Here is a 14391-nt window from a genome sequence, read left to right on the forward strand (position 1 = left end):
AACGTCGTCTCCTTCATTGGGACACAAAACTCAGCTTGCGAAGACTTATTGGGGCAAGCGAAATCGAAATCATGATGGCACCTGTGCCCAGCATGTCTAAGGACTTTCGAGCGAGATCGTTGCCAGTGCCCCTGGACTGGCTCTTGTGCAGGTGGCACATAAAATATACCATCTTAGTGGTGTTGCCAGTACAGCCTGACTGGCCTTCGTGTGGGTGACACGTAAAAGCACCCACTACACTCTCTGAGTGGTTGGCGTTAGGAAGGGCATCCAGCCGTAGAAACTCTGCCAAATCAGATTGGAGCCTGGTATAGCCATCTTGTTTCACCAGTCCTCAGTCAAATCGTCCAACCCATGCTAGCATGGAAAGCGGACATTAAACGACGATGATGATGATGATGATATATATATATATTTCCTGTTATCACACCACATCACTTAAAATTTGCTTAGAAGGTAGCTTCTCTGTGAGCAAGTCAACCTTCTTGAAACAGAAACCACAAACCTCCTTTAAAATTACACCATTCCAACTTAAATTAGTTTAGACCACACCAGATAATATACCCTAAAAAGATGGGATGGTCATGACTGAAATGCGCTTTTTAATAGGTTGGCTTAGTCAGTTGTGACTATGGGTTAAACATCAACCACGACTTCAGTCTTGTTGTGTGAATATTTTCAGTATTTCATACGTTAGTCAAAGTACATCAATTGAAATAATCTTATTCTGTTTTGTTTTCCTTCTCCATACCATACGAGATCACCTGTCCAAATAATGGACAAGGTTTTGTTTTACTATGAAGTTGATCATTTCATGAACCTCAGAATCCCATTGGTCTTGTACATGATTCTTGTTTTCATAGCATGAAATGGATGAGAGGCAAATCTTCTCCTGGATAGGATGCTAGTTCTATTGCAAATAACTTTCCCTTGTTCTCAGTCATAGTAACAAATGCTACATGAATTAATTCACTGAGTATAAAATAAAATGTCCTGCTCTGAGTCAACAGGACAGTGTTATAGATTTGAATATGCAAAGCATGATTTGTTCTCCAGTATCATATCCACTTGAAGAATATTTCACCTTTATCCCACAGGACACTGAAATGCAGTATAACCATTTTGAATATAATCTTTTACAGCCACCTACTAAAAGTTCCTGGAATGGCATTCTGAAGGGATACATTGTTGAATATTGTAAAGAAAACAATGCAGAATTCAAAGTCAAAGTACCATTTGATCCTAATTCAAGCACAATATGGAAAGAGCTCACTGACTTAGACAAGTTTGTGACATATGAATTTCGTATTTTGGCCTACAATAAGAAAGGAAATGGACCAACTAGTAAACCTGTTATGTATTTTGTAGGTTATGCACGTAAGTATTGTTCAAGAGAATATTACCGACTTTTATCTTTTTGTTGTTGCTGTCTCCTCTAGCATTTTTTAAAAAATTTTATTTTTTAGTCTGGTGGGAAGGCAGTGCTCATGACTGGTGGGAGGAAGGGAAAAAGTTATTCTCAGACTGGAGCAGTGTTTCTCAACTGGGGTTTCCTAGAACCTTAGGGTTCTGCAAAAGGTTCTTATGGGTTCCATGAGAAAGAGTGAGATGAGCTAATGCTAATTTCATGATCGTAATATTACTATATATGCACAACATATTGTTGGTTATTGTAATGTTGGCTATTGTAATATTGTTATATTGTAATATTGTTATATATATATATATATATATATATATATATATATATATACATATATATATATAGTTGAAATTTATAGAAAAACAAAAGACGATGACAGGTGTATAAACAACAAGCAAGTGTATTAGTTTGACACTCAGGAAAATGAAAAAGTCTTTTACATTTCAAGCCTAAGCTCTTCAACAGAAAGGAATAAGAGATAATAAACAGAGAGAGAATGAAAAAAATAAAAATATATGATATTTATATATTTATATATGATATTTACCACATGAACTATGATGAAAAAATATGAGAAAGATATGGTGTATAATTTTTTTTGTGCATCAGCTCCTTGAGACATGTAATTTATTTTGAGGGTTACACAAGGGTAAAAAAGTTGAGAAACACCGAATTAGAGGCACGTCTCCTGCTTCCCTCCCCAGCTGAGCATTCCTAAGCTTGCAGATGCATGGGTCCCAGTGCCATGTAAAAGCACCTGTGACAGTGATGGGTGTTAGGAAGGGCATCCATCTGTAGAAACCATGCCAACACAGACATGGAGCCTGGGCAGCTCTTCAAATGGCCAGCTGCTATCAAACTATCCAACCCATGCCAGCATGGAAAACGGATGTTAAATGATGATCATGATGAAGGCCTGACCCAAATCCTTGCAAAGGATTGAACCCTGCTACAGGTACCCAGATTATAGGGTGGTGGTGTTCAACTGAGAGATGGATTAAGGCCACCACCAAAGTTTGTACTAGTCGAACAAATTTAAAGTTTGAAGGTAACCAATTTTCAAAGCATTCAACAAGTGTTATTGCTACCCTGTCTTCACTCAGTGATTTCAATTGTGGAAACTATCATGAAATGCTTGAAGAAGACATGGTTGTTAGTGATTATGTAAAAGCTATTTTGCTTAACCATGTTTGTACACTTGTAGTTTCTGTTGTTAGAATTGCAAGTATGGTGGATCTGTAGACCCAGTAGAGCTACCTTACATTAATTTATAATCTGATTTCATTTCTCAGCAAAGTCATCTTTGTCCTTCATTATTTTGGAGTCAGTAATTCAAGTCATAATCAAGTACTGAGGTCCACTTAATCACCTATATCCTCTTCATATATCTCCTGTCAAACCATCCAACCTATGCTAGCATGGAAGATGGACATTAAATAATGATGGTGAGGATGATATACTTATGTGTGTTACTGATGTAAAGCATCTCAGCAACTTTTGAATGACAACAGTATCTTGACATGATTTGAAATAGGTATTGCAAACAGCTTATCCATTAGTTATACTATTTTAGATATCATTCCATCAATTTCCCAGTGTCCTCATTATCTCTTCTTAGTCAAAGAGTCATCTGAGAATTATGAGCACTGTCTCCCCAAAATCTCATGTAATGTGTTATGCAGAAAATATTTTTTCAGTTAAACTACTGTTTCATTTCATATATCCAGAATTTTGGCTACAGTCTGATAATTCAGTCAGATTCAAAGTTTTAACCATCTTATACATTACAAGAGGAAAGGAAGTACCTGGAAGTATGCAGGTATTTTACACATAGATGGAGTTCCTTTGAAAATAGATTTGGCAGTTGCTTAAGTAGGCTACATAGACCCTAATTTTTTAACTGGCTATAAACTATGGTGAAATAAATTGGTATTACAGTAGCCACAGAAAAGAAAATTCTAAAACAATAGTTAGAATACATTAGTGAAATTCACAAGAATTTTGAAGTTCAAAACATTGATAAGATTATTATTATTCAGGTCACTGCCTGGAATCAAACTCAGAATCTTGAGGTTAGTAGCCCGTGCTCTTAACCTCGTTGATGAAATTGTTGTTTATGATTGTGGATATAAATCCAGACAGCTCATTCAAAATCACTGTTTATAGCACTTATCAAGAAACTTCATCGGAGCAACAGATATCGTAGATCATGTTAATAAAATTCTTTGGAGAATGAATATACTGAGGTATGAAGCAGGATTAAGCATGGAATTTTATGCAAACAATGTGATATTTTATTCTGGTTTTGCACATTCTGAGTTCAAATGACACTGATGTCAACCTTGTCTTTCAATCTTTTAAGTGCCATAAAATAAAGCACCAATCAAGTACCGGAGTGAATGTGATTGACTAAATCTTCCCCACTAAATTTGCTACTGCTCTTGCTGTTGCTGCTGCTGCTTCTTCATCTTCTTCTTTGTCTTCTTCTTCTCCTTCTCCTTCTTCTCCTCCTCCTCTTCCTTCTTCGTCTTCTCCTTCTCCTCCTCCTTCTTCTTCGTCTTCTTCTTCTTCTTCTTATTATTATTATTATTATTATTATTATTATTATTATCCTTCTCCTTCTCCTTCTCCCCCTCTTCCTCCTTCTTCTTCATCTTCTTCTTCGTCTTCTTCTTCTCCTTCTTTGTCTTCTTCTTCTTCTCCTTCTCCAACTCCTCCTCCTTCCTTCTTTGTCTTCTCCTTCTTCTCCTTCTCCTCCCCCTTCTTCTTCGTCTTCTTCTTCTTCTCTTTCTTCTTATTCTTCTTCTCCTTCTTCTTCTTCTCCTTCTTCTTCTTCTCCTTCTCCTCCTCCTCTTCCTCCTTCTTCTTCTTCTTCTTCTTCTTCTTCTTCTTCTTCATTATCAGTCAGAAATGTAAGAGAGCAAGACCAACTAACTTAAAATCCAAAAATGGAATTACAAAGATATGTCAGGATGAAGAAGTAAAATCTAACATATTTCTCCAGCAAAGGGAGACTGCCCAAAAGCAACAAACTAATGTATTTCACTTTTGGACTGTTTATACTCACTAACTGCCAATTGCAGACACTAGTTTCACCAGAACCTATTGTTAGGTACTTTAAAGTGCTTCATTTATGTTCTAGTTTTTTATATGTCCTGACAAAGTTCACATCATATTTCATCCCTTTTAGGTGAATAAAATAAAATTCTTGACATTTATTAAGTGGGAGTTAATTAGGTTTCAGTTAATTAAGTATAACGTTTGAGTTAATTAACTATACATTCCCCTAGTAATTTCTGGCTATGTACCAATGGAAGAAATTTATTTATTTATTTATTTTTGTCAATGAATTAAATGTTTTTTTCTTATTTTTCTTTATAAATGACTTCAGCGCCAGCAGCTGCGCCATTGAATGTTACAGCTGTAGCTGTAAGTGGTTCAGAAATCAGAGTCTCCTGGTTACCACCCTTGAAACGTACTCAAAACGGCGAAATATCTGGCTATAAAGTAAGTTCTAGTGACCCAAACTATATTGTACTGCTCCTATTGCAACACCTGATTTACATATACTGTTAAACTATTCTGCATGGAAAATATGCACATTCTTTAAAATGTAATCAACCTCCGTCTCTCTCTCTTTCTCTCTCTCTCTCTCCCTTATAGTTAATTTTGTGTGTGTAAAAAAAATGGGGTGAATGGTATGTATTGTGTGTGCTTGTGTGTATACATTGGTCTCTGTGTGTGTGTGTGGCGGGGTTTAGTATATTTATATACAAACCAAAATGAGGATGTAGATCTCACCCTTGCTAACTATAATTCTCTCTCTCACCTTTTCACTACCATTATTTCCTTTCTTATCACTTATTAACATTCACTCTCTCTCTTCTCTCTCTCTCTCTCTCTCTCTCTATCTCTCTCTATCTCTCTCTCCATTATTTGTCTTTATCACTTTCTCTCTCATATAATTCTCTCCTTTGTCAATGGCAATTTGACAACCATCATTCTCTCTTCCTTCTTCAGTCTCTCTTCATCGCACTACTTATGCTGTTTCATTCTATTCAACCTCCTTACCAACAACTAACATGTACCCCCCCCCTCTCTCTCTCTCTCGTGCATGTGTGCTTTGATCATATTCTCTCTTCTATCACCCTCTAGGTCATGTTTCTTTGCATGAAAGAAAACAACAAAGAGTAGGGACGACGCTTTAAGCTTTCAAGTGATTAAGCAACTTCTCTATTGTTGCTGGTTCCACAATAAAATACACGCAGTACACTCTATAAAGTGGTTGGTGTTAAGAATTAGAAAGCACATCCAATCATCTAAATCATGCCACAAAATAGAACTTATAGGTCAAGCATGTTTCACCACTGCTCCATTTAGTAGGGCAGTAACTCTAAATAAGAACTGCCTCAGACTCTGTCAACTTGTAAGACTCATGCCAACATGGAAGAGCAGATATTAAATGATGATGATGATGATGTAATCATACACATACATCATCATCATTAGCTCAGTATCGATATGAATAACCATAGTTTTTTTTTTTGTTTATAGTACACATATTTATATGTATATCTGCATATTAAATTACAAGCTTAATTTTGATAATGTCAAGAAAGACCAGCACTTGCTAACAAGCTGAATTTGTAATAAGATATGGTTTAATGTATATATGTAAATTTGTGACCTGTACCATAATATTTTAAAGCAACCAAATAACTTAGATCATATCCAACATGCGGCTTTTGACATATATGGCCTCCATTTCAGTGGAATTGACTTAAAACAAAGGTACTTAGGATTTCAGATTACTTGCGCCCCAAAAGTCTTCCTCTTGGCTGTGCTAATGAGATCCTGTTATGGTGAGAACCATGATACCTCCTGTGAGAATGGACTAGCCAAACTCATATAAGTAGTGTGTTTGACTGAGAGCGAGAGATGAGAAATCGCAGGAAGTTGAAAGGTGTCATTTTTGAGTTCATGGAGTCACAAGAAATTGTTGAGAAGTTGTTATAGTTCGTTGAGAGTTGTTTTGGATTGGTTACAGTTGTTGGTAGAGTATTTGAGAATACATCAAGTAGAGACAGTTGGTGCCTTACTTCATCCCATGGTATTGTATATTACATTGTTATTAGTGCATGACACTAAGGTGACATATACAGAAATCACGTTATAAAAGTGGCATACAGTGGCCCATTACAAAAGTGGCAATGAGGAAATCACTTTACAACAATTGGCAATGAGTAATTCGAAGCTTACATTGGTTATTAACAATCTTTTATGATACAAAAAAATTACTAATTATGGAAGACCTATTAGCTGGCATATTACAGTTGCAAAAGCAACAGCAGAAAGAGTCAAGCAATAGTACTCAAGAGTCGAATAACAGTGCTCAAGAGTTAAACAACAATACCCAAGAGTCAAACAACAGTACCCAAGAGTCGAACAGCAGTTGCTGGGATTAATATGGAGGTTGGGAAACATTGCAAGTTCGTTTTTGCCAGACAGTATAGCAAATGTTATAACCTAGAAGAGGGCATAACTTTTTTGGTGTACTTCAGAAGATATGAAGAAATCTTCAAGAAAGAAGGCAGGTGTTGGACAGATGAGGAAAAAGTGAAACTACTGTTATGGAAACTAGCTCCTTCAGAACATGAAAAATACTGCAATTTTGTCTTGCCTAAAAAAATAAATGAGGTTTGTTTCAAGGAAACAGCTGAATTGCTATCCAAAATGTTCAGCAATAAGAGTTCCCTGTTTAACACTTGCTGGGAATGTTTGAACTTAGTAAAAGAAGTCTGTATGGAGTTGTTTGATTTATGGGACCTCCCCATAAATCTGTTCTGTAAAAACATAAATGAAGAAAAAATTAAAAAATGCTTTTCCTGAAGTGTTGTCAGATAACTTAGGTTTGTGTATTAAGACTGAGAAAAAATGGGAATTTTTCTTACCTAAAATGAAGCATTTAGGACAAATTATTGATAGGAATGGACAACAACCGGACCCATCATGGGCAGATGCAATTAAAAATATGCTTCCTCTGACTAATATAATGACCTTACAAGCTTTTCTAGGTCTAGCTAATTATTACTAAAATTATATACCAAATATACAAGAATTGAGAGCTCCATTAAATAATCTGCTAAAAAGGGATGTGAAGTGGAATTGATCAAATAATTGTCAAAAGGCATTTGGCAATATTAAAAAAATATTAATATTGGAATTGTCATTGGCTCATTTCGATCCTGCAGCAGAGATTATTGTAGCTTCTGACACTTCTGAATACAGCATAGGAACAGTAATGCTACACAAATATAAAGATGGTAATATGAAGGCAATGGTTCATGCCTAACATTCCCTGATAGCAACAGAAAGAACTATTGTCAGATAGAGAAAGAAGCTCTAGCGATCATTTTTGCTGTGAAGAAATTTCACAGATTTTTGCACGGTAGAAGTGTACAGCTACAAACTGATCACTGACCATTATCATCAATCTTTGGGTAGGAATTCCTACCCATACTGCAAATAAGTTACAATGCTGGGGTATGATATTGTTGACTTACAACTTTAAGATGGAGTATATACCATCCAAGAGGTTAGACTATGCGGATTGTTTATCAAGGCTAATTCCAAAAAATACAGAACTATTCGAATATATCTTGATTGCTGCTTTGTGAGTGGAAAATGAAATAAAAAACATTTTGTGTAACATCATTTGGGAGCTGCCAGTAACTGTTCAAGATATAAAATTAAAGTCAGAGAATGACATATTCCTTGCAAAGATGAAAGAAACGTTGACGGTAAAAGAAAATAAAAATATAACACAAATGTGAACCATTTTTCTCTGTGTGATGTATGCTCAAAGAGCTGTAGTGCCAGCCACACTACAAAAGCATGTATTAAGTGAATTTCATATGGGACACCCAGGGATTTCAAGAATGAAATCATTAATAAGGAGTTGTGTGTATTGGCCTACTATGGACCGTGATATTGAACAATTGGTGAAATCCTGCAGAAGTTGTGCTCTCATAGCAAAGTCACTACCAGTGAAATTCCAGTCGTGGCCCAAGACAGATAGTCTGTGGTCCAGGCTACATATAGATTTTGCTGGACCAGTAAACAGTGCATATTATCTGATCATTATAGACAGCTATACCAAGTGGCCGGAGATATGTAAATACTGTCAACCAACCTCAAAGGTAACAATAAGGTTCCTTCATAAACTTTTTGTGTAATACAGTGTCCTGGACACCATAGTATAAGATAACGGAACACAGTTTTTGAGGTACAAATTTTAAAATTTCTGTGAGAGGTGTGTAGTCAACAACATCTCTACTCTACCATACCACTCAAGATCAAATGGGGAAGCAGAAAGGTTCATAGATACATTTAAGCAAGCACTAAAAAAAAATCAGGAAATGAATTAGGCAATGTTGCAGCATTAACTCAATTCTTAAGAGTTTACAGGGTAAGCGTTTAAGAGTTTACACCTGTTTAGGCAAGTTGCCTATAGTGCTAATGTTTACCTGGAAGATAAAATCAATTTTTGATAAACTGTTACCTACAAAAACAACTTATAGGGAAAACCCAAGAAACACAACAAAGTGTTTTAATGTGGGAAATAAAAGTTCATTTCAAAATATATAAGAATGGAAGACAAGGTTGAGAGGATGGTATAGTGACAAAAAGAAAAGGCAGTAAGATGTATATAATAAAAGACCAATTAGGAGAGCACAAACGACATTTGAACCAGTTGACTAGAAATATCGAAGAAAGAGAAGAAATACCAATGGAAGTTTGTTGACCTGTTCGATATTCCAACACCAAAAGAGGTTGAACCTTGGCAGATAGCAATAGAAAACTTAAACAAACAGAACAACTAGAAGTAGTCCCTAAGCAAAAGAAGTATTAAGATCTCTGAGGAAATTGAGATCTCAAAAAAGGGAAAGGTGATGATGAAAACGAATAAAATTAAATAAACAAGCTGCACTTCCTACAGAAGTCAAATCTCAAAAGAGTAGATGTTATGACACACCCTGTGAGAATGGACTAGCTGAACTTGTATAATTAGCAGTGTGTTTGACTGAGAGCAAGAGGTGAGAAATCACAGTAAGTCAAAAGGTGTCATTTGTGAGTTCATGGAGTCACAGGAAATTGTTGAGAAGTTGTTATAGTTTGTTGAAAGTTGTTTTGGATTGGTTACAGTTGTTGGTAGGGTATTTGGGAATGCCTCGAGTGGAGACAGTTGGTGCCTTACTCTGTTCTGTGGTATTGCATTTCACACTGTTATTAGTGCATGACACTAAGGTGACATACACAAATCACATTATAATAGATTCAAAGGAAAATACTGCTATACACATTTTGCACCAGACTAAAAGAGAAAATAAAGTTCTTAACTCAATCATAGATTGAGTAGATTTCCCTTGAATTATGAAACTACCATTTAATTTATGAATACACACACACACGTTTACAAAAATATTCATATTCCTTCATATATTTTTGGTTAAATGAATAAGCATGTTAACACACATATCAGCTGTTCTTTCTTAAGTATCCAATTTCACCTTTATACTCGTTCCTTCTTTCTTTTTGTTGTCTTCCACTACTTGTTCATTCTTCATGTATATTTTCTATCACTCTTTCAACACACTTCCAAGGTCAAATTTTAAATGAATTGGGTTACTATTACTTTTTCCTTTTCTCTAGGTTATCTACCACCGTATTTTCAAGAACAAAAGTGTCGACCGAACAGAACTAACATCATTAAAGCTGCAAGTTTCCCTTGTAAAATTGAAAATGTATACAGAATATTCTATATCTGTGTGTGCCTTCACTACTGCAGGTCCGGGTCCCTTAACAAAACCTGTTATTGTACGCACTAAAGAAGGAGGTAAGATTCTGCCTTAGCATTGCTATTTCATCTCTAAATGTCAATTTTTAATGTGGACAACAAGTTGAATAAAGATATATTAAACACTATTCAAGATAAATTCTTAATTTGGGGAAATTATCTTCCTTTTGAGAGAAAAATGGACAAAAGTCTCAGAAAATTTGCAAGTAACTGTGAATGAGAAAGAAGTGATAAACTCAAGAAGTAAAAAATTTCTGAATTGACATATTTAAGAAAAATATAATCTGAATGTTTGGCAACAAGGGAAAACAAGCTGATGACAGCTATTGAGGCAGAAACACATGCCCACAGCTGTACTCTTGTCTCCAGGCAATCAGATAGCCAATGCTCATGCCCTTGTCAATGCAATATAAGGTAGTCAATTATGTGTTGGTTCTCACATTACTTCTAAGGAAAATGATGGCAGAACTAAGTAGGCATAGAAGATAATGGTAACCATTACATTCATTGTGTACTATTTACTAGATGTCAAAAAAGTTTTGACATGTATCTACAACTTGATGATTAATGCTATTCCTTTGCACTTCATACATATTTCAAATACTTATCATATCTCTTTCATGACGTAATTGATTTTCATTTCAATTCAGTTTCAGCTCAAATCACTAGCCAAACAAGCCCATCTCTAAATATAATTATAATCCTTCTTTGATATTTTGCCAAACTAAAATTTAATCTCTTTATATGTATGAATTTATAGCACCTGGAGCTCCTGGCAAATTGAAGTTTTATAACATCATGCTACACTCACTCAATGTCAGCTGGTCGGAACCAAGTGAACCAAATGGATTAATAAGATACTACCACGTCATATTTTCCCAGAAATATACTGATGGTAACAGTCTTGAAGTTTTTTCCTATCTTCTTTACCTGCACTATTTTGCAAGCCTTGCACTGTACTTTGAGATAATGAGTTTATTGTGTGCATGCGCGTGTGTGTGTATATGTATGCATATATGTGTATTTTTCTGAATCTCAGGAAAATCCTGTAACATGTAATTCATTTTAATGCTTAAGTGCCAGATAATTAAAAATATAAATATCAGTATTTTAAGCAACAACAACACTCTAAAAATAATAATATCCTTGGCTTCTTAATTTGTGAAATTTTTACTTTTTAGTTTTGAGAGAGAGAGATGGGAAACAAATTCATTTGAATCAATCGTAAGACAAAAGTTGTGACTGATACATATTTCTATAAAACCCTGATTTGCAAAGTCAGCTTCAGTAAGATTTGAGCTTGGAATGGTAGAGGGACAAAGCAAAACACAAAGCTATGCTGGTGTCTCATAAAAAACATTGATGCCAGTGCCAAATATGAGCAGACATGCTGGTGCCATGTTAAAAGCACCCAGCACACCCTGTAAAATGGCTGACATTAAGAAGGGCATCCAGCCACAGAAACCAGGCCAAATCAGAATGGAACCTGGTGCAGCTCGCCTGCTTGGCAGCTCTGGCGAAACCATCCAAGTCATACCAGCAGGGAAAACAGACATTAAAGGATGATGATGATACAAGGCTACAAACTTGAAAGAAGAGAGTGTTAATTGAATCATACTAGGGAGCTTCTATGTGGTCATGAGACCACCTAGAAATAGTTAATAAATGTTTCTCAAATCATTAAGATTTATGTACTCCAAAATTAGTGCCACTAGGCATAGCACATGTATTAGACAGAATATTCTTAACACATCAGAAAAGCTCAAGACCAAAGTGCAGTACATACTCAAGGTATATAATAACAATAACATTACAGGTATAATTATTGTTTCTAATATAGACCCAAGAGCACAATTTGTGGAGATTAAATCAGCTCTAATATTTGAATGATACTTTATCAACCCCAGAAGGAAATACAAGGCTGATTTTGGTAGGATTTAAATTCAGTTTGTAACAAATTCTCATGATAATTACACTACTAATTCCGCCTATTATTATTATTATTATTATTATTATTATTCAGTGACCTGAATAATAATAATAATAATAATAATAATAATAATAATAACAACAACATCGAAAAATACCTTAGGAATGAGAACCCAGGTTCAAAATTTCCCCAAGACACCTGATGAAGGTTGGAGGGAATATCAGCCAAACCGTTGTGTTAGCAACAGACAAGATGAGGACAAATATCCATCAAATGTAAATAATGAACCAATAATCTGTTTTGATCTTCAGTGACAATTAGTTTATTCTACTCATTTTTCGGCAAGCTTTTGGAACATTCTATAGTACCATAACCATATATTCTTCTCTATTTTGTATGTTTATTTTGCAGCAGGTGGTAAGAAAATGGTGCAGCTGACCATTCCTGGTGATAGATTATATTACCATGCTAAGGAGCTTGAGGCAAATAAAACATATGAATTCACTGTACAAGCCGAAACCATTAAATTGGGAACGAAACAAGTTGGAAAAGTTACGACTGGGCCTCAGATTGGTAATTTTGCTCTTTTTTTTTCTGCTTACACCAAGGCTGGAAGGTTATTAAACTCTATTTCCCTGCATGTACACTTTGATACTCACACCCTCATATCTGACTAAACAAGAGAGCCTCTGCATGGTCATCATATCTACTAGAAGTAGCAACCATATTTTCCTCAAATCATAACCTACCATTTCGAAAAAGGAATGGTACGTAAATTCATATTGCACTTCCAGGTTTTAATGCCCAAGGTGGTCACTTAATTTGTCAGCTCTGTATATTTATTTATACATGTTGATGTTTATATATATATATACATATATATGTATGTGTGCATATATATATATATATATATATATATATATATATATATATATATATCGCCATGATAGATCACTGACCACTACACACATTTTTTCTCTCCTTTTTTTCTCTACTTGTTTCTTTCTATGTTCCTTTCTGTGGAAGAGCGTAGGCTGGAAACATTAAAGACTTTCTCAATTCATGAGTGTTATACTAATACATCTGTTTGTTTTCTACACCACCTGTCTTCGTCTGTTGTTTTTTGTGAATTCTCCCTATATATATAGTGAAGGTGTCAGGCTCACAATCATGAGGTAGTGAGTTCAGTTCCCAGAGTTGTCCTGATGACTTCAGCAGGAAAATGCACGCAAGAAACACTTGAGCTAAAGATTGCAAGCTTCTCATGAACTCTACAATTATCCTGTCTTTTTCTATGGTGAATGACCACAACTGAGATTTAACTCTTTTGATACCAACATGCCTGAGACTTCTTTTGCTTTGATGATAAAAATTCTTGTGTTAAAGGGATCTAAATCAAAGCTTAATGACAAGAGGAATATTTTGCTCAATTCTTCATTAATTTCAAAATTAATTGAAACAAAGGCAATGCATTTCAACTTATAAATGGCAACAAAATGGTTAATGTTTTGCTGTTTGTTTTGCACCTAATAATGCTCCCTTAATTCTGCTGGATGTAATCTTTTCTCTTACCTACTTTATTATTTTTTTTTACAGGATCACCTACTTCTCCTGTTACACCACAGATTGAAATGACTGACCGAGGAGTGAATATAACATGGCGTAAAGGCTATGAAGGAGCTTATCCAATTCTTGGCTATCTTCTACAAGCCAAAAAGCAAGGTAACTTTTCTGAGAATTACTGATGTTGTTTACACATTGCAATGCATCTGTGTCTACAGTGAACATTTTACTTTCTCTGCCTCTCTCTTTCTCTCCCTCTCAAACGCAAACACTCACACACACACACACATTATTCACTCACTCTTTCCCTCTTTTTTATTTTCTCTCACTCTGATTCTTTTTATTTTCCTAAATATATATATATATATATATATATTGTTGTACTTGGGGATGGTCATATTGCCAGTTTAGCCAATAAAAACACACGCACTGTATATTTGGTGTTAATTTGCTTCAGCTTTATATTACATTAATCTTAATCTTATTTCGGCCAGAGTTCTTTCGTCACACTTCTGTGACCTCATCAGTGGTCCTTTGTTTCCTTCTTTCTTATGTGTGTCTCACCTTGCTAACTATCAGCCATTTTGTATTTTGTATTCCTATTGTATGTGTCTACGC

General features: G+C 35.2%; 1 protein-coding gene across 5 annotated transcripts in view; it reads left to right on the forward strand.

Annotated features, from left to right (window-relative positions):
• LOC106871456 (protein sidekick-1) overlaps positions 1-14391 on the forward strand; it is a 648066-nt gene that overhangs the window by 547394 nt on the left and 86281 nt on the right. For all 5 annotated transcript variants that reach the window (XM_052967564.1, XM_052967565.1, XM_052967540.1 and 2 more), the window contains 6 exons: positions 1143-1377; positions 4815-4930; positions 10136-10319; positions 11041-11175; positions 12622-12783; positions 13807-13932. In XM_052967564.1, coding sequence (XP_052823524.1) covers positions 1143-1377; positions 4815-4930; positions 10136-10319; positions 11041-11175; positions 12622-12783; positions 13807-13932 — 958 coding nt within the window. The remainder of the gene's footprint in view (positions 1-1142; positions 1378-4814; positions 4931-10135; positions 10320-11040; positions 11176-12621; positions 12784-13806; positions 13933-14391) is intronic.

Source organism: Octopus bimaculoides, chromosome 1, assembly GCF_001194135.2.
Source record: "Octopus bimaculoides isolate UCB-OBI-ISO-001 chromosome 1, ASM119413v2, whole genome shotgun sequence".
In the NCBI taxonomy this organism is placed as follows: Eukaryota; Metazoa; Mollusca; class Cephalopoda; order Octopoda; family Octopodidae; genus Octopus; species Octopus bimaculoides.